Below are 22382 nucleotides of genomic sequence, written 5' to 3'. Positions count from 1 at the left end.
ATTCTGGAGAGGGGACAGCAGGAGGAGGACTCCCTTCCTGTCATGTGCTTTCCTGTCTCAACAGAGCTGGTGGTTCTGGGGCACTTGGGCTCCTGTGGGCTGGGGGCAGGGCGGATGGGGTCAGGGGCCAAGCCAGACACAGGGTAAGGGCTCCGGGGGGCCAGCAGCCCCAGCCCGTTGACCTCTGCCCCCCAGAATCCGGTCTCTGGCTGTTCCCCCTCCTCCAAGCTTCCTGATCTGCCGGGGGAGCCAAGGGCAGGTGGGCCCGGCCAAAGGGAAGCCTCTATTTCCAACCAAGATGGGAGACTACCCTCAGGAGGACGCTGCTTCTCCATGCCCCACCTCTCCCCGGGGAATCAGCACAAAATGTGGTGTGTCCACCGTACCGTGCAGACGATCCTGTGGGCCGCCCCACCGCGGCTGCTACGTCCGCCTGGATTCGGGCTGAGCACAGAACGAGGCCTCTGCTCTGCTGTTGGGGTCGCTCCTGAGGGCTCGCAAAGTGAGCCTGGAGCCTCTGGGTCTGCACGCACCCCCCCCACCCACCCCAGGATATGAGTCTATGAAAGAGGTCCCTAGGAGAGTAAACGCCCACACGCCCCCCCTAACCTCGGGGCCGGGGCAGACTTCTCAGGTGCACCAGGACCACCAATCCCCATGGACAGCTCTGCCCATCCCTTGACCCCAGGCATGGCACCCTGCGGGCTCCCTCCTGGGGCGGTCCCCCCACTGCCCCTGCTGCCACCCAGGACCTAGTAAAGAAGTGAAGTGCTCTCAGGGCAGAAGGAACAGGGGCGGAGCCCTCACCCAGGTGGGCCTGTGGACTCTGAGCCACTCCCTTGGGCCTCAGGACCTGACTGATAAGTGAAGCCGACCCAGTCTGGGATAGGAGCTGGATAATCAGGAAGGTCAGAATCTCAGCGCCTGGGGGAGGGGCGCTGGGGGTAGAGTTGCCAGATTTAGCAAAAAATAACAAACCAAAAATCAGGATATCCAATTACAGTTGAATTTCAGATAAATGATACTTTAATATGAGTATGTCTCATGCAATATTTAGGACATACTTATACTCAAAATAAGTATTGGTTGTTTATTTGAAATTCAAATTTAACTGGGTGTTCTGTATTTTACCTGGAAACAGGGGTTGGGGGGATGGATGCTCAAACCTCTCAACTCACTCACTCTGCGCATTGGCCCCTCCTGCTCACCAGCCCCGGAGGACAGCAGCCGTACTCAGTTCTGTGTCCCAAGCCTGGTGGCGGTTGACTGGGCCAGCAATGCCCCCAACTCAGCTTCACAGGGCAGTAGAGCAGAGAGGACTTGTTGGGGCCTGGAGCCCCCTCCCCAGAGGGCTGGGGTCTCCAAGGCAGGCCTCTTAGGTTCCGAGGGCCCAGGTGGGTTTGCCAAACTCCCTTTCAGGTCAAGGCAACCGTTGAAGGAGCCCCCTGGAACCTGGGTCTTCTCTGCCTCCCCCCATGGACTCTGCCCTGCTCTCTGCCCTCAGGTGGGCAGGCCCACTTTGGTGCAGGAGAGAAAGGAGAACCCACGAGAGCCCTCCAGAAAAGGAGAAGGGACATCTTGTGGGGTGGTTTCAGGGAGAGGAGAGCTCGACCAGGGGCTGAAAATGAGGAACATTGGCCAGGCACGACCCACCTGGAGAAGGTCATTGCCTCTGCAGGCATCAGTGGAAAGAGGATCCAGAACGGCTCTGGGGGGGTGGGGGTGGGGGGCAGGGGGGGGTTTCCAGCCCGCACTCACCCCCTTTCCTGGGAAGGAAGGTGTGGAGGGCAGGGGCACAGGCAGTGAGCAAAGAGCCCCACAGCCAGCCTCGCTGCTCCCCCTGGCCGGCCCGTTGCGGGGCCCACGTAGCCTTTGCAGACTCACACACAGCCTGATCCCCAGGGCTGCTTCGTCCTGTCTCTGCTCCCTCTCCCACCAGGGCAGGTGCCTCGGGAGGTGGCGGGGGTTCAGGGCCGTGGACAGACCTGTATTTTTCCCGGTGAGACCCAGGAAGAGGTCAGCACTGTTGATTTCTGGCCTGGGTGTCCACCTACAGCTCAAGGAGGAGGGGGCCAGACGCTGCTCAGGCCCGAGTGGAGGTGGCCTTGGGGGTGGGTGAGAGGCTAACGAGGCCCCGGGAGGATGCGGGCCAAAGAGGGCCTGGCGAGGGTGTGGCCGTGCCAGGGTCCTGAGGCTGTGGCCCGGGCGGGGGTGTTGTGGGAGGGCGAGGTCCACCACGCCCGGGAACCCTTTGTGCGCCCCCCACAGAGTGCCGCCTCTCCCGGGCAACGGTGACTCACAAAGCCGGCCCACGCCGGGCAGAGGACGCCTCCCCTGGGCCCCGGTGGGCCCAGGTCATAAAGGCCACGAGGGCCAAGCCCTGAGGAGGCATGTCCTGAGGTGGCCGCGCGTGCGCGGCCCTGACACCACCCTCCAGGCTGGACCTAGATTTCCTACTGGAAGCGCCACCCGGCCCGGCGACTGGGCCTTAGGGCTCTCTGTCAGGGCCCAGCGCCTCGGCGCCCATGTGTGTGGTCTGCTTCGTGAAGGCACTGGTGCACTTGTTCAAGATCTACCTGACGGCAAACTACACCTACAACTTCCGCGGCTGGCCTGTGGACTTCCGCTGGGATGACGTGCACGCCGCCACCGCCGGGGGCCACAGCGGTCACCGGGGGACTGACGTGCCCGGCAGCCGCGGCGGGCATGTGGCTGGTGCGGGGCGCGGCGCTGGGCGAAGACGCGCAGGGGCGGCCATCCCGCGGGGCGCGCAGGCAGGCGCAGTGCCTCCTGCAGCAGATCCGTGAGCTGCCCGGCCAGGTCGCCAGCTACGTGCTGGCCCACTCAGTGGGCCCCTGGTTCGTGTACCCTGGCTCCATGTTCCTGATGACGCGCGCGCTGCTGCCGCTCCTGCGGCAGGGCCAGGAGTGCCTGGTGGACCGCTACCGCGGCCGGCGCGCCAAGCTGGTGGCCTGTGACGGCAACGAGATCGGCACCATGTTCATGGACCGCCGCCAGCGCCCGGGCAGCCATGGCCGCGGACTGCGCCTCGCCATCTGCTGCGAGGGCAACACCGGCTTCTACGAGATGGGCTGTCTGTCGGCACCGCGGGAGGCCGGCTATTCGGTGTTGGGCTGGAACCACCCGGGATTTGGGGGCAGCACGGGCGCGCCGTTCCCTCAGCACGACGCCAACGCCATGGACGTGGTGGTCAAGTACGCGCTGTACCGCCTGCACTTCCCGCCCGCGCACGTGGTGGTCTACGGCTGGTCCATTGGCGGCTTCACGGCCTCGTGGGCCACCATGACGTACCCGGAGCTGGGCGCACTGGTGCTCGATGCTACCTTCGACGACCTCGTGCCACTGGCGCTGAAGGTCATGCCCCACAGCTGGAAGGGGCTGGTGGTGCGCACGGTGCGCGAGCACTTCAACCTCAACGTGGCCCAGCAGTTATGCCGCTACCCCGGCCGGTGCTGCTGCTCCGGCGCACGCCGGACGACGTGGTCAGCACCTCGGGCCCCCTGCGCCCCCTGCCGTCGGGCGACGTGGAGGGCACCGCGGCAACGAGCTGCTCCTGCGCTGCCGCAGCACCGCTACCCCGCCGTGATGGCGCGCGAGGGCCTTACTGTCGTGACCCGATGGCTGCGTGCCGGCAGCCTGGCGCAGGAGGCCGCCTTCTACGCGCGCTACCGCGTGGACGGCGACTCGTGCCTAGCCCTGCTGCGCTCGTACCACGCGCGCTGCGAGGACCGGCAGGAGGACGAGGAGGCCTGGGGCCCGCACGGGCTCTCTTTCCCCTGGCTAGTGGGCCAGGGCCTGAGCCGGCGGCGGCGCTGGCAGCTCGCGCTGTTCCTGGCTCGCCAGCACCTCAAGAACGTGGAGGCGACCCACTGCAGTCCGCTGGAACCTGAGGACTTCTAGTTGCCCTGGAGGCTGTAGACCGTGCTTCTGCGTGTCCCTTCTCCCACCCCCCACCCCAAACCAGTAAAGCTGGCCCTGCCTGGGATCCCCACCTGGGATCCCCACCTTGTGTCTGGGGGAGGGTGGGGCAGTGCATAGGGACCTGGCACTCTCCCGCACTGGGGCATCCCCTTCCCTCCTTTCTCTTCCTCCCTCCAACATTTGTGGACGGTCCCAGTCTGCTCCCAGCTCCTAAGGGGAATGCAAAGATTAACTTGACCCAGTTTATGGCAACACTGTGTGATGGGTGCCTTGATCACCTAGAAAGGATGGTGTGAACATGGGCTGTGGGACACCAGGAGGCGTCCTTCACCTGGCCTGGGTTACAGGATGACTGGGAAAGATGAGTGTTGAAGGGTCTGTGCAAGTCGCCTCTAACTATGAAAGAACACTGGCTTTGGAAGGGCTGTAAAAGTCTTAGCAGCTGGACTTCCCCAGGAGTGCGATGCTGCTACTTCATAGGGTTCCCCCCGCCCCATTCCTGGCTTCTACAGAATGGGGTTCACCGTGGAACCACAGACTCAGAGTAAGTGGCAGGCAGTCCAGGTGGGACTACAGACACACCTGCACTGACCACTCATTGCTTTGTTCCCGGCTCGGGGATGCCATACAAAATGAGAGACAAGCCCTCTGCCCACCACCATCTGTAATGCAGTCGCATCCTTACCACCTGCCCTTAACTGTATGAAGCAGGGACTATTGGCTGTCCTCAACTCCTGGGGACAGGGGCTGGCCAGGGTGGTTCCAGCTAGAAGCTCTGGAAAAGCTGAAAGAAGGCAAGTGGGGCAGGCATATAATTGACGGCACCAGAGCAGGACCTGGCCTGGATGCACCTGGGCCAGTGCAAGCAGAAGCAGGTACTTAAGGTGACCTAAAGTACCAGGAAGACCTATGGGGAGAAGGTGAACTTTGAGCTGAGACAGTAAGAGGAGTTAGCCAGGTGAAGGAATGGGTTTCCTTCCTAGGGATCAGTACATGCAGGGTGGCTTGGCTGTTAGGGGGAATGCTGTCCAGAAGGGTCAGATCCTCAAGGGTTTGAATACCACTAAAGCAGCGGTCCCCAACCTTTTTGGCACCAGGGACTGGTTCCGTGGAAGACAACTTTTCCACGGACAGGGGGAGGGAAAGGTTCAGGCGGTAATGCGAGCGGTGGGGAGCAGATGAAGCTTCGCTCACTTGCCCGCCGCTCACCTCCTGCTGTGCAGCCCGGCCCCTGCACTAACGGATTGCTTGCAGAGACAATTAGTAGCCAAGGAAGAGTAGTCGTGGGACTTGTTTTAGCGGGACCGGGTTGCCTAATGGCTACACACCTCTCCTTTGACAAGTTTGGCAGACCCTTCTCCGGAGTCTGCAGGAAGCAATTAGCTGAGTGATGAGCAAGTAACTCTGGCCTCAGTTTTCTCATCTGTAAAGTGGGGAGGGCCCCATCTGTCTCACCGGGTTGCTGTGAAAAGGAAGTGAGAGAACACGGGGTCGAAGGGCGCCTCCAGCCAGAAGGGAGCAACTCGTGGTCGCGCCTTTTTCTGCGCAACCCCCATACAACTTTAAAATCCCTACAAAAAGGACAGACCCAAAAAGAAAAAGAGCCCCAAAGTCAGTGGGTCAGGCCTCGGAGGGATCGCAAGCGGCCTGAGTCTGACCCGCCGAAGTACGTGAGCCGTGGCGCTCGCAGGCAGGGGCAAACACCTTGGAGACCTCCAAGAGGCCCACCTCCGGGATTCCCGTAGCGCCATGTTGCACGGTCCTCCCAGTTGCCACCTCACTCCGTGCACCTCAAGACCGTTCTACCTGTGCTTCTCGCTGGTGGACCGGACTCCCTTTCCGGCTTCGTCCGCAGCCTCGACCAATCATATTGAAGCTGATGAACCGGGACTAGGCCAAAACACCTCCCTCATTGGGCACCGCTCGTGGGGGCGGGACGGGGGGGCGGAGCGCGCCTCAAAGCGGAAGTGGGTCGTCTCGCTGTTGATCACGTAATGCCGCGGCGCTTGAGGCGATTCAGCTGGCTGGTGCGTAAGCGGTGAGCGACACCTGGTGCGGCCCGCTCGGTTCCCACTGCTCCCGCGACCCCGGCTTCGACGCCAGCTGCGGTCCGGCCGCCGCCTAAACATGGACTCCGCCGGCCAAGGTACCCGCGGGCCCGGCGCCGCGTGGCGGCCTTTGGGCCCCTCCGCCTGCGCCCGCCCGTGCCGCGGCACCTCTTCCTCTCCGACGCGCGCGGCCTCGAAGCTCCTGGCAGGTGTTCCGCCCCCGCTGGGATCGCTCTGAGCACTGGTTCCCCAGCGCCCTCCCCTCGCCCCAGAGTCTTGGGTTTCGTCACTCCGGGTAGCTCCCAATCTGCCCCCGCCCGACTCTTGCCCGGCGGGCCGCCCTCAGTCCCTGCGCAGGGCCCTCGGGGACACCCCATCCGGCCCTGGATGCGGGCCGAGGTGCCGTGCGCGGCGCCCGGGGAGGGGAGGGGAGGGGAGGCGACGCCGTCCTCGCGTTGGGCGCAGCGCCCCTTGGGTGGCAACGCAGCTCGGAGCCCAGCCTACTGCAGAGTTGTCTGGAGGGGGAAGGGTGCAGTGAGCCAGGGGCACACCCAGCGTACCAGGCCTGTTTCCGGAACTGACATCCCAGACTAGTTTGAGGTGGCCGCTGGGGGGTGTGGAGCGGGCCCAGAAGCTTAAGATCTTGAGGAGGTGGTACGAGTCTGTCTTCCATCCTGGGGCTCTAGAGGGAGTGCTAATACTACGTTGATGTAACTACACTGGATGATTTCAGGGTGCTTTTCTATCGTTTGATCTGTATCAGCATATTAATTAAACATTAGAATTCTTCACAAGCGTGGGGTTCCGGTCATGAGAACGACAGAAAACATTTACTGAGCACCTACTGTGTGCCAGACGCCATTCCAAGCCTGCTTCTCAGATCTTTTTCCATTCTCGGAATAACCTTTTTATACTGGTCCCAGAAAACCCCGTTTTGCAAATGATTATACAGGCTGAGCTGAGATTCACCCAGGTGAGGGGCTCTGGCCCCCTCGTGTTGCCTACTGCAGCAGCCCGTGCTAATTCTCTCTGTAGGTCCTTTGGTGAGGACCTTGGTCACCTCTGAGTCAGGGTGTGAATAGCATCTTCCTGCAGGGGGTACCGAGCTTGGTCTCACCCAGTGACTGGGCAGCGCACAGCATGTTGGGTGAGCACACAGTTTTATAAGCAGACAGTGGCTGAGGGCCTTTATCTGTTTTTGAAGAATAGAAAAGTTGTAGGGATCTTGAGGCACTTACTGAATTTGAGTAGGTTCAACACAGCAGGTACAAACGATGAAGTAAAACCACGTAGGTTGATCTCGGTTAAATATTGAAATCTGTCGATTAAAAAGAAAAGCTTCATTTAGTGAACATCTCTAGAGCACCACAGAAGTGCATGGCTCCAGCTGTGGGACATGTGAAGGGAATGACACGGCCAGCTAAACAGAGTGTCTTTGGTTTTAAGGGCATTTCGCCTATGTTTAGCAGATTCTAGGGTTTCTAGAGTAGACAAACATACCTGCAGTTAAAGACACTTATACTGTTTTGCAACCTTTATGCCTTTAATTTACTTTTCTTTCTTTCTTTTTTTTTTTTTGGCCACGCCGCGCTTTTCTTGTGGGATCTTAGTTCCCTGACCAGGGATTGAACGCGGGCACTCGGCAGTGAAGGCGCAGAGTCCTAACCACTGACCATCAGGGAATTCCCTTTAATTTACTTTTAAATGTGCCAAACACCATACAGAGCCCGTCTCTTCACAGAATGTGCTGATCAAAAGGGAAGATGTTTTCAGTGCTGATTGTATAATGTACTAAACAACGACGGCCTTGCATTTGGAATTGGAAAGAACTGACGTAGACCTGTTTTTCCTGTAAACTTCTAGTGCATACAGGAAAGTGCGTTTAACGTGGAGAACAAACGTGACGCAGGGGTTCGAACCGGGTCTGGGTATAGCAGAGGTGTGAGGAGGCAGTGCCCTCTGCACACCGCCGCAGCCTTCTTGCTGTGGGGTGAGGGTCGAGGATGAACCGAACGGATTTTGTTTCGCTGACTCCCCACAGGGGCTGGATGACTGTGTTCCTTGTGTGTAATCTTAGCCCGCGCCCTGGCGGAGTAGCGGATTGGAAAGTGGCGCTGGTTGTGTTTACAGCTGTATTAAGTTCCTTCACGCTAAAAAATGGAAGAGCTGTTAGATCCAGCGGCTTTGTTTCTAACAAAGGTTTCCTGTCTGTGAAGATAGTATTCTTACAGGAGGAACCAGATTTAGGGAGTGGCTGCCTTGTGCCAGCATTTCTAGAACCTGAAGAAGCAACTTGGGTGGCCTGAGATGTGGCTGCTCCCAGTCTGGTGGCCAAAACCATCTTTGCAGAACCTTTCAGAGAAGAGGCATTGTCTCCACGGGTCCCCCGCCCCTTTCTCCTAAACCTGCCCTTGCACCCTTGCTTTCTCCCTCGGTGGAAACCTCTGTCCTCTATTCCTCTGTGACTTCTTATTTGATGCTCTCTGACCGCATTTTGTCTCTGGCAGATATCAACCTGAATTCTCCTAACAAAGGTCTGCTCTCCGACTCCATGACGGATGTCCCTGTCGACACAGCGGTGGCCGCCCAGGCTCCTGCTGTGGAGGGTCTGACAGATGCCGAGGCGGAGGAGCTCAGGGCTGAGCTTGCAAAGGTGTTGTGTCATGGCTGTCCATCCGGGGGTGACTGTGAGGCCCTCCCAGCCTAATGAGGGGCCAGAGTGCTGGCTGTGCTCTGGAGAAATTGCCCTGGGAGATTGTCCCTGGAGCCCCACAGAAACTGCCCTCCACAGCCCTTGGTTGGCGTGTGTCTGGCACCTTGTAGGTGCTCCATGAGGAGAATGTCCACATGGGGCAGCTGCTCTGAGCACACCATCTGCTGGGAGTTTCTCTTTTGGAATCAACACGACATTTTCAAGACCCCCATGGATATATCCGTCCCTGGATCTTCATTTTTCTTTTAAAAATACTTCTGTAAAAAGCGTTTCGTGTGATCTTTTTAAAGTGAGAGCTCTTTAAGAGGAAATAGGAGTTAAGAACAAAAGTGTCTGCGTATAATTTTTATTCAGACTAACTGCCAAGAGTGTTTCTTTTTACGGTGTGATACAGAGTCTAATAGTGACTCACTTGAGATTCCAGAATCTGGGGAAATGAACTTGTTGGCATCAGTCAGGCAGAGGCTGGAGCACGCTTGTTGCAGTTCTCTGCTCCGCCTTCGGAAACAAGCCCGTCCTGATACATCCTGGGTCCAGGCCTGGGTCTGAGCAGAGCTGGTCATGCGGACAAACCCAGCCCCAGGACCAGGTTTTAGACCATAGAGGAAGCCGCCCTTTCTTAATTGAACGGAGGTTAAAGGAGAAGCAGCAGGAAGTCCCAGGAGACTTATGTTTTGCCTTTTATTTCAGGACATGTTGGTTTAGAGAATAAAAACCACAAGGTTTTTTTCAGAGGTGAATTGCAAAATGAAGAAGCTCTTGTGTTTCTTAAAAATTTCAGCTTGCGTGTCCACGTGCCCTTAAGCCCATGTGCCCAAAGCACCATAAATGGAAAGTTCAAGTCACCGAGTGTCACTGCTGGGGTGGCTGGTAATAGTTTGGCCTTAGATGATCCTGTAGTTTTGAATCGTTTCTTTTTCAGTATTTTCTAAAGCAGAATCTAGTGATATATAGGGCTTTAGGCTGTTGTTAGTGCCTTAACCCAAACAGTCATTTTTTTAAGAAAGGGACTTTTTTTTTTAGAGTAGCTGTTCACATAGGAGCAGGAAGGAGCAGGAAGTATTGAGAATCTAAAGTAGGAAGGCTGTAAAGGATGCTCCTCTCTGTAGTTCACTCTTTGTTTTAAGACATGAGAAGGTTCTGGTCGTTATTGTCAAGATTTTTTCTGTTGCCCAACTCAAGTTACTTTAAGCAGAAAAGAGAATTTTCTTTGGGCTTCTGTAAGTGGCTTTCGCCGAGGCCGGCAGCTGACCTTGGGAACACAAATGTTGTCATAAGGGTTGTTTCTCTGTCACGTGGGTCTCTGGCCACCCATCCGTCTGTCAGCTCTGCTTCCTTCCCCCGACGTGTGGAATTCCCCCATGGTGCAGATGGGGCCTGGCTGCCAACCCGCCCACCTTCTGTTACTCACACCCAGACCCGGAGCCTGGACCGAAAGGGGCTGCTGTCTTCTAACACCCGTTCCTAGTCCCAGGGAAGAGCTCCGACAGGCCTTGCTCGTCATCCACGGGTGGGCACTGTGGTCAGTAGCTCCGCCAGAGCGCTCGGCTTAGGGGGGCGGGACGGTTCTCCAGAAGAAGTCGAGGTGCTGGTGCCACATACAAACAGAACCGATGCCTGCTGTAGACTATTCCTAAGACGAGCTGTGTTTCTGTAAATGGGAAATTCTTAGGTGATTCTGAGAAGGCCTTCACTGCGACGTGTGTAAGGATGGTGGTCACTTCCTGCCATCGTGGTGGCTGAGTCCTGGTAACCGTGCTTTTGCAGGTGGAGGAGGAAGTTGTCACTCTGCGCCAGGTGCTGGCAGCCAAGGAGAGGCACTGTGGCGAGCTGAAGAGGAGGCTGGGCCTTTCTACCTTGGAGGGCCTGAAGCAGAACCTGTCCAGGGGTTGGCATGATGTACAGGTGTCTAACGCGTGAGTGTCTGCTCTACCTGCTTGATGGGCGTTGAGTCCTGGGGGTGAGGGGCCTCCTGGGAGCAGGGTCAGCAAGTGTGCCGCTTGGAAGCAGCCAGCTGGGGTCCCTGAATCCTTGCCAGCAACTGAATTTGTATTTATTCAAAGAGTGTAGAGTCTACACGTGTTTTTAAAAGGCGGCAGACATGCTAGCTAGTTGTCCAAGCAGAAATTGACAAGAAGAATATGTTTCAGGGTCTACATTGGAGAGAACACAAATTAGGTACTTAATGAGGCTGGTTTTCCATGGTCCCCACAGGTCAGCGTCTGCCGACGTGAGTCTGTGGACATGAGTCCTTCTCATGAGCATGACGTGGTCAGGACCTCTGACCCAGACCCTCTGTGCCGCAGCTCTCTGAATTTGGGTAGTGCGGCTGTGTGGCTCCTCTGAAACATATCCTCCAAGGTGGGGGGATGGGAGATGTCTCCCACTGTCTGAGAAGCCATGTTCCCACAGGAAGACCAAGTCAATTTTCATAAATCTGCCCTAGGAAAGGCCCAGTTCTCTGTCCTAGGAAACTGTAGGCCTTGAACCCCAAAGGGTGGCTGTGTTGGGGCCATGGGCTGTGCCCTCCTTGTTCCTCCCAGCTGTTCCCCAAGACACAGCTTCCGTCGCGTGAGCAGGCCCTCCTTCGGCATGAGGAGAGTGGCTGGGCCTGCAGAGCCGGTGCTGAGCAGAAGCAGGCTGAACGTTCAGTCTTCTTGCCAAGTGGTCCTTCTCTGTTTTCCCTGGAATGTCACTTGCCAGTTTGAAACTTGAGTTGAAGTAGTTTTTCTAAATCATTTACCACAGACTTTCTGTTTTTAGCTACGTGAAAACTTCTGAGAAACTTGGAGAGTGGAATGAGAAAGTGACCCAGTCGGACCTGTGAGTGCCTCTGCTGCCGGCACCTCCATCCTCTCCCCTCCTGACACCTTTGAGGGACAGGGAGGCTGTGCACACTTGGCTCAGACCTAGCTGTGGTGTTTCTTGGCTATTTTATTTTTAATATATTTTTCTCCTCTCAATCACAAAAGAAACTGTCCTTTAAATGCTTCTGGAAGAGGGTGCAGACGCTGAAGGAAGTTCACTCTGCCACCAGACCACACTGAAAACTTCCCCCTGCCCGATGTGTGTCCCTCAGATCAGAGGCCGGAGCTGAGCCTGGGCCACGTCTGGCTGGTGATGCACCTTGGGCGCCATCTGTACTGATGCTGATGGCTGGCGCTTTTCCCCCTCCTTCCCCTGCAGACCTGGCTCCAGCTGTGGTGCTCTCAGGGTCTCTTGCACTTAGGGGTGGCTCTTGAGCTGGGGGTGCAGCGTGGGCCATGCGGGTCAGATCTCGAAGGAGCTCCTTTGGCCTGAGAAGCTCCAAGCTCTCAGCCACACAGAAAATTAGTAGAGCGCAGAACCCTCATGGGTAGCTCTGTGTGTCTGACAGAGCTCTGGTCCAGAAGGACTCCCGACGTCTTATTTGAGATTCTTAAACAAGATGGTAGCGCTTCATTCGTGCGCCGTTCTGGGTATAGCCTTTGAACTGGGTGGTGCAGTATTTTATTCTATTATTATTTTTTAGATTTTATTTATCTATTTATTTTTGGGCTGCGTCGGGTCTTCCGTTGCTGTGTGCAGGCTTTCTGTAGTTGTGGCGAGTGGGGTCTACTCTTCATTGTGGTGCACGGGCTTCTCATTGCAGTGGCTTCTCTTGTTGTGGAGCATGGGCCCTAGGCGCGCAGGCTTCAGTAGTTGTGGCTCGCGGGCTCTAGAGCGCAGGCTCAGTAGTTGTGGTGCACGGGCTTAGTTGCTCCATGGCATGTGGGATCTTCCCGGACCAGGGCTCAAACCCGTGTCCCCTGCATCGGCAGGCGGATTCTTAACCACTGCGCCACCAGGGAAGCCCCTGCAGTATTTTAAAATAGTCACCTTCTGGGAGGTCTTGCTTAGAAGGAAGTGCTGTCGTGCTTGCCAGAAGGCATGGGCAGAAAGCCCTTCTGTGTTGGGCTGAGAGGAAATGGTTGTGACCCACCTTGTCTTGGAGGTGCCCGGAAGCCCAGGTTGGCCAGCTGTGTGCGTGGAGCCCTTGCAGCCTGGGGTCACGAGGGGAGCCGGGCACCAAGTGGGTCTGGTGGTTGGGGTTTCATGCTGTTTGCGTGGCTTGGTAGGGCAGCCCGTTGCTGCAGGCAGGCTCACGGTGCAGACCAGAGCTGAAAATAGCCTTGGGAGATCTTAGTGCTGTTCTGTAAAGCCAGTTGACGGGAAGCTGCTGGGATACTGTTTCTGACGATCACGGTTCTGACTCCTCTGAACGGACCCTGTGGCTCTGGGCCTGCAGGTGTGGCTGGTGGGATGGCCCTTTTCACGCGCTTCATCAGGCAGCGGCCACGAGGTCTTAGCCCCAAGTCTGGTGGTAGAGTTGTCAGGGCTGGAGGCGTCTCTGCAGTGATAGCCCAGGACGGTGACAACGCGACACAGCTGCTCTGCACTCTCGGGGTCGTCTGACTGGTGCCTCCCTAGCGGTGGCTGCCGGAGACCGCTGCTGGGGCTCCGCGTCCAGAGCCTCGGAGCCACCCTGTCTTTCGCGATTTGCGATCCGTGTGCTGGTGGATCCCTTTCGGAGAGCGCCGCCCAGGGGGAGGAGGCGGGCGTGTGCAGCCCGAGCACTTAGCTCTGGTGCAGCGGTCCTGTCGTGAGTGGGTTGATGCCGTTTGGGGGGGGGTCTCTTCCCTCGGCCAGCTGTTGATTCAGCAGCCGTGCTCTGTTGGTCGTGAAGTGATCACCTAATGGGATCCTTTTTTAGGTGGATCATAGCTAAAATCGTGCTTTGTGTGGACACCAATAAATTGCGCAGTCACTCGTTGGCATGTTGAGTTCTTTGGTCGCAGGTGACAGAAAGCACAGGTACGGATAGTGTCAGCCTAGGAGGGACGGGGAGGCTTCGCCTGGCGAGAAGCCCCCGCTCCAGGCCCTCTGCCCGGGGCTCCGATCAGCGCTCCCAACCTGTGTCCCTCCCCCTTCCACTCTCCCCACAGTGGCTTTGTTCTCAGGTAGCTCCTCTGTGGTCAAGGGGTGCCTGGTGGGGCTGGATGGTATCTTCCCAGCCTTGCAGACCAACGATAAGATTGTGCTTTCACTGTGGTCCGGGAGCTGTAGCCTCTGGCCAGGCAGTCTGGGGTCACGTGCCCCACCGAGTGGCAGGTGGAGACGGCCCCCCAAGGGAGGATCCTGGAGGAGGAGCATCCAGCAGATGCCTCCCTCTGACTGACAGCCACGCCCACTGATCCTGGGAGGAGGCCTTTGTCTTCCTAAAAGGTGAAAGGAATTCCCAAAGGGGCAGCGGCCAGGTCCGCACAGCCTGGTGCTCTCAGGCACAGGTGGGGCTGAGTTACCAGGATACAGACGCTGGCTCTACCCTGGCCTCTGCACCACATCTGTCCCGGAGGGGTGCTTCCCTGCAGAGTGGCCCACAGCACGCGCCTCTCCTGCTGGTGATTCAGTGCCTGGGCCCCCTTCTAGGTCATCCTCAGGATGCTCCCCTTCTGTCGCCACCGTCTTGAGAGACGCTGAGACAGGCCATGGTGTGGGTGGCAGCTCCGGGTGAAGGCGTCTTCAAGTCAGAAGATGCCTGGGAGAATTGTGACCACAGTCTGCGTGGAAACCCTCTGAAAGGAGGGTGTGGACTTTGGGTTTTAGTACGAATCAGCTGTGGCCTAGAATGGACCTTGTCGCTCGGCCCAGGGGATCCTGTCCAGGCCCCAGCTGTCCAGATACCTGGGTCACTGGGCAGGGGATTGGACTTTGAGTTCCTGTTCACTTAAGTCCTCTGATCGTGTCAGACTATCACTGGGGGAGGAATTTCTCGTTGTCAGGGTTTTCTAAGGCCTGGGTTCAGAATGAGGCCTCTTACTAGTTTTTGAATCCAGAAAACGCAGAAGCAGATTTTTCGGCAAGGATTTTAGAAATTATTTTTTCCTTGTTATTAGCAGTGTGTTCCAAAATCACTGACTTTCTGGAAACTGAGATAAACTCAGATGTCTTAGCGATTTCAAGATATTTCCAAACTCTTGCTGGGAAGCGACGTGTTTTGAGGCCCGGGCCCTGCTGTGCTGTGAGTGGCTGCAGCTGAGGGGAGGGAGGCCCCTCCAGGGTGCTTGGGGCCAGGCCGTCACCACAGGACGGGGAGTGCAGGGCACCAGGTAGGAGGCTGGCCTGAGGGAGGCGGGTAGCAGGCGCTCACGTGGGGCCTCCCGAGGGCGACGATGTGGGGTGGATGGGAAAGGGGCCTGGAAGCCCCACTGCTGGTGCCGTCCGAGCCAGCCCCCTGTGACCTGGGGGTGCCAGGAGGGCTGGAGCTGGCTGGCGTCTCCGGAGCCCTACCATCTCGAGCCATTATTGTGGGGTTGCCAGCTTGGCTAGAAAGGAGCTCCTGGGTTCAGGCTGCTGTGTCTTCTGTTTCTGGTGGGGGCTGGACGGGGGGCTGGCAGCTGTAGGTGTTGGCTCTCAGCCTGGGCCTGAGGGTGTCCTTGCTGTCCCTGTGGCCCAGGCACCCTGCCCGTGCCTGTGCCACTGCCGTTGAGGTCACGAGCCATCTTGTTGTGGGTGAATGGGGCAGGAGGGTGTGGAACAGGCCGTCTCCGCCAAGACCACCCCCTTGAACCAGTTCTCAAAGGACATGGTAGATGCAGAACAGGAGGGTGGAGGGCTGGAGGGGCTGCTCGGGGTCTGAAGCCTGGCCCGGCACAGGCCGCACGGCCGGCTGCATCCCCTGTGGGTGTGGTCGAGCTGTTCTGTCCTCAGAGGACTGTCTTAGACGAGAAGAGAAAAGAGAAGCCCCAGGAGGGCCTGAGGGGCTGGTCTGCTTGGCCGCAGGCCCTGGGCTCTGTGGGCCTCTTTGCTGTAGGGGTGGGGCAAGTAAGTTTCCACGGAGGGGAGCCTGCATTACAGGAAGAGCAGAAAACGGTGTTATTACAGGGTGGGGGGCCGTGACCTGGCAGTGCTGCGTCTGTCCCTCATGCAGTCCCCTGGGGGCCCTGAGACAGGACACGTGTCCTCTTCCTGGTGGCCAGGCTTTCTCACCGCCCTGACGGCCCCCTCTTTTCTCTGGGTGCCTTGTCCTTGGTGTGGGGAGGCATGACTACGCCTTCTGTTTGGTTGGTTTAACTGGTGTTTCTCCTTCCAGCTACAAGAAGACCCAGGAAACCCTTTCTCAGGCAGGACAGAAGACCTCAGCAGCCCTGTCCACCATGGGCTCTGCCATCAGCCGGAAGCTTGGGGACATGAGGTGAGACTCCCTGGCCTGACACCTCCACCCTGACAGCTGGGACAGGCAGGTGGGGTTTTAGGGGGTTTAGATCCACTAGAGGGTCTGCAGGAAGCCTGCCTGAGCCTCCAGGCTCAGATGCACATGCCTCAGGGGCCCCTCACCACCCATAGGTGTGGCCACACCAGCTCCGGACCAGTTGGTTCACAAACTCTTGTTTACCGGCTACCTCTGCCATTTATTTGTATGTTTCTTGGGGTGCGGGGTTGGGGGGGGTCACTGGTGCCTGTGGGTAACTTTGGTACTTAGGGTTGGTGGAGGCGATGCTTCTTGTTGAAGTTCCACGGAGAGAAAACGATTCGGCCTGGGGGCAGCGTCAGTCTGGGTGGCCCGCCAGCCTGGACAAGTCGAGGACAAGCGTGGTGTTTCTCGGGGTGTTTGCCAGGCCTGCCCTCAGAGAGCGTGCGGCTGCACGCTAGGGCCCCCGACTGAGCGTTCTGTCCCAGAAGTGGATGAGACCCTGCTGGCCACCCGAGTGCCTCTGGGGCCAGGGAGAGTGGGGGGCCCGGGCACTAGGTGGACCACACACAGCAGTGGCCACCCCCAGCCTGATGGCCATGCCGCTCCCAAGCCAGGCTTCACCCTGAGTTTCTTGCTCTGGGCTTCGCTGCTGCCCCCGCAGGGCCTCCTTGGAGCCAGAGGCCAGGGTGTGGCTGCTGGCTGAGCTCCTTCCTTGCTGTGCCCTCACAAGGGCCTCCCTCGGGGTTGTTGGGACTAATTGGAGAGAGACAGTGGGCAGTGCGGGTCATCCCCATCGCCAGCACCCTGGACTTGGCCCCCTGGGTTCCACTGCCGGCCCTGCCCTATCTCCTCATAGCCAAGAATCCTATGGAGTTGCTGTGGGTCTGGCCTGCTGAGCGTGGCATTGGGAGTCCCCCTGGCCCTGACCCCTCACCTCTCAGCCTTGAGTGGGCTCCTTCTTGCCTGCTTAGGGTAAGCATTTCCCTGCCTCACAGCCTGTGGCTGCCTCGTGGGCCTCAAGATAGGAGCCCTGCCCTGGCCGATTGGCCACAGGCGCTCACAAGCCCCAGGCCCCACCCGGCTGAGCAGAGGACAGCTGGTGCCTGGAGCCGTGCTCACGTTTTATCCGTGTTTGTTTGACATCGTTACCCCTCTCCTCTCCTTGACCCCCCCCAGCCTTTTATTTTGAAAAACTTCAAACCTTCGGAGAAGCTGAACCGTCAGTAATAGGCAGTCTGTGCCTCAGGGGTGCACCCTCTCCACTGGGGGACCCTGCGGGCCACGCTCGGATGCAGGCCTTGCCCACCATGGCTGTGATTCGGGCACAAGAGGGACCCCCCACCCCAGGCGGTGGCTCTGCGCTGGCAGCAGGAGGGCCTGTGGCAGTTGCTCCCCAAGGCTTCGCGCTGCTCGGCTCACGCGTGACTCTGGGTGTGTTCCTGGATCGAGTCTCCCTTGACGCTCGATGGGATGCCTACTGTGACCACCTGAGCCAGGCTGATCACACGCCCCTGGCGGCCAGGCCTCACTCCCAGGGCCCGTCACAGAGCGAGGGGAGCGTCTGCTCGGGTCTGTGCTTTCCTGCAGAGGCTGGTCTGATGACAGGGCATCTGAAGCAGGTGACAGAGGTCTGCTTCGTCCTCTTCTGGGAACATTCTCTTTCATTTTTGGTGTCATGCGCTCACGTTCAGTATTCTCGCTCACTTTCGAGCGTGTTCGGAGCACTCTGGGTGGAAAGCAGGCGAGAGGGCGGAGCCCCGGGCGCGTGTGGAAGCGGCTGCGGGCGAGCCTGCTGGGCAGTTCCTCACGCGAACGGCTTCGATCTGGGGGAGCAGCGACGCGGCCCATGCTCCGTCTGCCCCCGCTGTCTGCTCAGAACCCGGAGTGGCCGTGTCGCTGCAGGTCCTGTGCCCGCCGTGTGTGAGTCAGCCCGGCAGAGGAACCGGCGCGTGGTCACGGTGCCTGTTGGCTGGGGTCTCATTCTGGGGCCTTGAGTGCCTGCTGCCGGTTTTGCTCTCATGATTCCAGTGGTGCTGTGATCTCTGGGTCTCAGGGTCCTCGGTGTGTCCCCATCGCCTCACCACGTGGTCTCAGGTGGTTTCTGAGGCCAAGGCCCGTTTACCTCCGTGGTTTGGAGCTTCTCAAGAAGGAGAACCAGGGAGGTCTCCCTCGCACGTTCAGGGTCAGGTGCTGCTCAGTCCTTCAGGACAGCAGCCCCACACTGGTGTCTCGAAGGGCCCGTCCAGGAGTAGCCTGGGTTGAGAGGCCTTCTGCATCCCCGGCGGCGGGGGGGGGGGGGGGGGGGTGGGTGGGAACTGGATTGGGGCCAAAAACCCACTTAAAGCAGGGTCAGGCCTCCGTCCAGCTGGGTGACCTTTGATGGGACACATGCCTCCTCTCACCATTGGGCTCGTTCTCCTGCCGAGCAGAGCAGGTCCTGCCACCCACCAGAGCGGTGTGGGTACATCAGGCCATGTGACCGTCACTTCTGAAATGATCTCCACGTTGGGGTGGCCTTGTCCGCCTCCCCAACCCCCTGCCCCCCCCGGGCAGCTGCCCTTGGACACGCTCAGATTTGTCGGTCAGCTTCTGTCATCTGTGGTGATGGAGCCAGAGCATGAAGTTCTCAGCCCTGGGGGTGTCGCAAGCCCTGTCGCGGTGCAGGGGGCGCCCCAGCCCAGCTGGAGTGCAGGCTGATGGGGTCCTGGGTGAGGCATGGACACCCGGGGCCGAAGAGCACTTCACGCCCTCGCTTTGCTTGTTTTTTTGGGCTCCTTCTCTCCAGTCTGTGGCGTAGTCAGATGCGAGGGTCCCTCGTATGTGACTGCATCCGGGAGGGCGGGGCAGAGGCTGGGGAGGGGGCACGTGCCCTCCTCTGGCAGCGTGGTCGCCGGCGTCCCTGTGCTCTTCCAGAGCCCGAGCAGAGGGGCCGGGGCAGGACCAGGCGCCCCTCCTAACACTGCATCTCTTCTCTCCTCCTGCCGCCGCTCTCAGGGCTCGGCCCTTCTCACACTCCTTTAGGTAAGACTGACGCTGGACATGCTGGGCACGGCTGGCCCCGTGCCAGAGGCGCACAGAGGCTGTGCGGATGAAGGTGGGGGTGGGAGCAGCACAGCGAGGTGGTCACCAGCGGCGTGACGGGTTCAGGGCTCCTCCCCTGCTTGTGCAGCCGGCTGGGTCCTGTCGCCGCCCGTTCTGACCCGGCCTCACCGAGTAGCTATCGGCCCGCCCCGACTCTATTCCTGGAAGGGGCCCTGCCGGCCCTCAAGCCGTCGTGTCCCCATGTCCTCCTCCCCCAGAAGCGGTCCTGCCCCTCAAAGTGGAGCTGGTCTCCTCCCCGTAGCCGAGCGCTCTTTCTGCCGCGGGGTGCTTGGGACCGGGTCAGACAGCCTCCTGAGTGTCCTTTACCTCATGCTGATCAAGCCGCTCCTCCGCCTTGGAGGTCTGGGACCCAAATCCAGAACAGTCTGCGACTTTAAATATTCCTGCTTGCCCTGCCGGTCTCTCTGGAGCTTGCTGTTAAGTCACGTGGGGACACCTGGCGGTTCTTGGCACCAGAAGTGTCTTTAGCAGTCCAGGCCAAGGGCGTCTTAGTTTCCTTGTCCCAGCACCCTCTTCCGGCAGTGTCACGCTTCTGGGGCCATGCGAGGGGCACCCGGGTCTGGTTCTCCCCCTGAGGGCAGCCTGCGGCTTCTCTGCTTCAGTGGTGCGGGGTGGGCGGGGCCTCAGCTTCCTGCACGGGGAGGCCGGTCCTGTCCTTGCCTTAACTCTCCTTCTCTGCTCCTACCGCGCTTCCAAGCAGCAGCCGCTCCATCCGCCGCTCCATAAGTACGCCGGCCATGAGGTAACGTGCCCCCGCACGCCACGGCCCCCTGAGCCCGCCGGGACCCCACTGGGAGGCCAGTGGGAGGGGGTGGCTCCGGCTGGTCCGTCTCACTCCCCAAACCCCTGAACCAGGGACCACCTTCCCCCTCAGCGTCCTCTTGGCTCAGGGTTGGGAGATACCTCTTCGAGGCTGAAGAGCTGGTGGGGGTGAGGCCCCAAACTGGGCTCCACCTGGAACTTTCCAGGGCTGCCCTCAGGGCCGGGCCGGAAGGGACAGAGAGGCTTGCACACGCCAAGAGGTCTCAGGTGTCTCCAAGATTTTTATGGTGGCTCTTTATGTCCTGGGAACAGCCAGAGCCAGGACCTGTTCCTCCTCGAAGTCCCCACCTGTGCTCGCTCCTGCTCTGTGGTGCAGCCTGGGTCCCCGCAGAGCTCGTGTCCCCGTCCAGGAGAATCTGCTGCAGCTGCTGTCCCCCGAGCGTGCCAGGGGTCACTGACAGGCTGCCTCCAGAGGCCTGGGCTCAGGGAGCTGCGGAGCCAGGGAGGGGGACGGGGGCTGGGTGGGACCAGGCCTGGCCTGCTTTGTCCTCTGCCTCCTCGTCACTCTCTGCTCTCCGAATGCTCCTTGGTTTTCCTCTTGCTCGATTTCTGTGAGAGATCTGTGTGAAGAACACGTGGGACTTTCCGTAACCCCAAGATGTGCATTTAGGGCGCAGCAGAAAACGTGCCCGGCATCCCCCGGCTTCCCAGTCAAGGGGTCCGCAGTTTGCCCAGATGAAGTCTGGGGCTCACCAGCTGGTGGCATGCAGATCTTCTGTCCTGCAGTTGGGGGGTGTGGCTGACCTCGGTTCTGTCCTGGGGAAGGCTCTGAACATGTGTGCCCCCTCCCCTTTTTTTGGCTCGTCATGTTTTTGCAGTGAGACCTCGGGATCTCTCAGGGATCTCTCCAGAGGATGACCCTAACCCCGAGTTCCTTCAGGTTTAGGAGGGTGACAAAGCAATGTGCTCCTTATACTGACATCTTTCTCTCTCTTTAAAGGAATTCTGCCACCTTCAAGTCATTTGAGGACCGAGTTGGGACCATAAAGGTAACTGGATCTGGACCGCCCAGTTCTGCCGGGGTGGGACACGTCACTAGTCATTGTAGGTTCACGTGCAAGTTATGGGAAATGATACGGAGAGCTCTTGTACCTTGTGCGGTTTCCGCCGGTGGTAACATCCTGCAGTGTCACAACCAGGACGCCTGGCTGTTACAGTCACAACAGAGCACAGTTCCACCATCCCCACAAAGACTGCGGCCTGCCTACCCCCTGCTCTACACCCCTGGCAACCCCTAACCTGCTCTCCGTTTCTGTTGTGTCAGGAACGTCATGTAAATGCAGCCACGCAGCGTGTAGTCTCTTGGGGATTGGCTCTTTTCACTGTGTAATTTCCTAGAGAGATATCCAGCCTGTTTCCCGTGTTGGTGATTTGTTTCTTGTATTGCTGAGCGGCGTCCATGTGACATAAACTCACGTAGGGATCGGACACCTTGAATTCCCAGCACGGGCCTAGGATCTGCTAGGCGTGCGTGCTCTGTCTCATGTTCTTCTTTCTTGGTCTTTTCCCATCTGTAGTCTAAGGTTGTCAGTGGCGGAGAGAATGGCAGTGACAACCTTCCCTCCCCGACCGGGAGTGGAGACAGACCCCGGCCCGATCACACGCCCTTCTAAGCCCGTAGCGGCTTTGCCCGGCCACGGAACAAGCACACCGTCATCGCCACAACTGCAACTTCGAGCGGCGGGTGTTGAGAACAATCAGGCCATCCCCGTGGAGACGTGGCTGCCGCGCTCGCATGGGTCAGAGAACATGTCTTGTACACGGATGCCTCCCCTTCTGTCGGCAGATCAGCAAATCACTGCGCCGTCCTGCCTTGGAGCAGGAAGCGGGCAGGGTGGTGGGTCCCAGGGTGGGAGCCAAAGCCAAGCTCCTGTTGGGAGTCTTGTTAGTGGATCAGCATGTTGAAAGTGGGGGGGGGGGGGGGAGAGCGATAAGTATAAAATGCGTGGTGTTTTCTAAACTCCTTCCCTAAGTCGCAGAAGGAAGAGTCATCCAGAAAGCCCCGCCTGATCTGCAGTTTTATTTCAAAATGCCAAACAGGAAAACTACCCATTTCCTGAGAGCTTCCAGAAAGCTGATGATCAGCAGACGCCTGATCATTACGCTAATGACCCAGCTTTAAGAAAAGCAAATTCTTTATTTTTTAGACGCAGTGGGTTTTTCAAAAAGTAAAACTAAGCAAAGCAGCTTTAGCCTCACAGTTAGAAAATATTATTCCTTTGGACTCAAGCTGAAGTGCACGCCTTATATTGCCTTATGTTTTATTTGTTTATAATGTTTTTATATATATAAATGAGGGTTCCTTAGTGGATTTTGAGCGCTATGTAAAATCCTGCATCCAGCCGAGGGGCAGCACCTCTGTGCCAGTGGTGTGTTTTATTTCACGAGTGCATTCCATCCCCGTATAGAAAACTGGCTTCTCGCTCCTCTCAGTGACCGGGGCAGCTCCCACTGGCTGGTGGGGGTGGGAGAAAGAAAGACCAGCACCTTCACAGAGGGCTGGCGCTGCCCCTGTACAGGCTGGGCCTGGCTGGCACATCAC

The 22382-nt window shown here is 58.5% G+C and overlaps 2 protein-coding genes across 8 annotated transcripts; both read left to right on the top strand.

The window, feature by feature from the left end:
- Positions 1-2525: 2525 nt before the first annotated feature.
- Positions 2526-3939, top strand: ABHD16B (abhydrolase domain containing 16B). Its single transcript, XM_029221659.1, is given in 5 exon segments — positions 2526-2675; positions 2677-3463; positions 3466-3552; positions 3555-3581; positions 3584-3939. Coding segments are annotated over 5 exon segments (1407 nt in total).
- A 1981-nt stretch (positions 3940-5920) lies between these two features.
- On the top strand, positions 5921-21697 carry TPD52L2 (TPD52 like 2). 7 transcript variants are annotated; one of them, XM_029220480.1, is made up of 9 exons: positions 5921-6088; positions 8498-8643; positions 10471-10619; positions 11467-11526; positions 15815-15916; positions 18911-18937; positions 19719-19760; positions 20781-20829; positions 21358-21697. In XM_029220480.1, the coding sequence occupies exons 1-9, from the start codon at positions 6070-6072 to the stop codon at positions 21451-21453; spliced, it is 690 nt and encodes a 229-aa protein (XP_029076313.1). In that variant the 5' UTR covers positions 5921-6069; the 3' UTR covers positions 21454-21697. The 7 variants fall into 7 exon arrangements, with proteins under 7 accessions (XP_029076313.1, XP_029076314.1, XP_029076308.1 ...); XM_029220481.1 differs by lacking the exon at positions 11467-11526; XM_029220475.1 differs by lacking the exons at positions 18911-18937; positions 19719-19760.
- Positions 21698-22382: the final 685 nt, after the last annotated feature.

The sequence above is a fragment of the Monodon monoceros genome, unplaced genomic scaffold (assembly GCF_005190385.1).
Source record: "Monodon monoceros isolate NGI ecotype Baffin Bay Population unplaced genomic scaffold, NGI_Narwhal_1 Super_Scaffold_13, whole genome shotgun sequence".
Classification (NCBI taxonomy): Eukaryota; Metazoa; Chordata; class Mammalia; order Artiodactyla; family Monodontidae; genus Monodon; species Monodon monoceros.
This window is presented reverse-complemented; position numbering and strand designations above follow the sequence as displayed.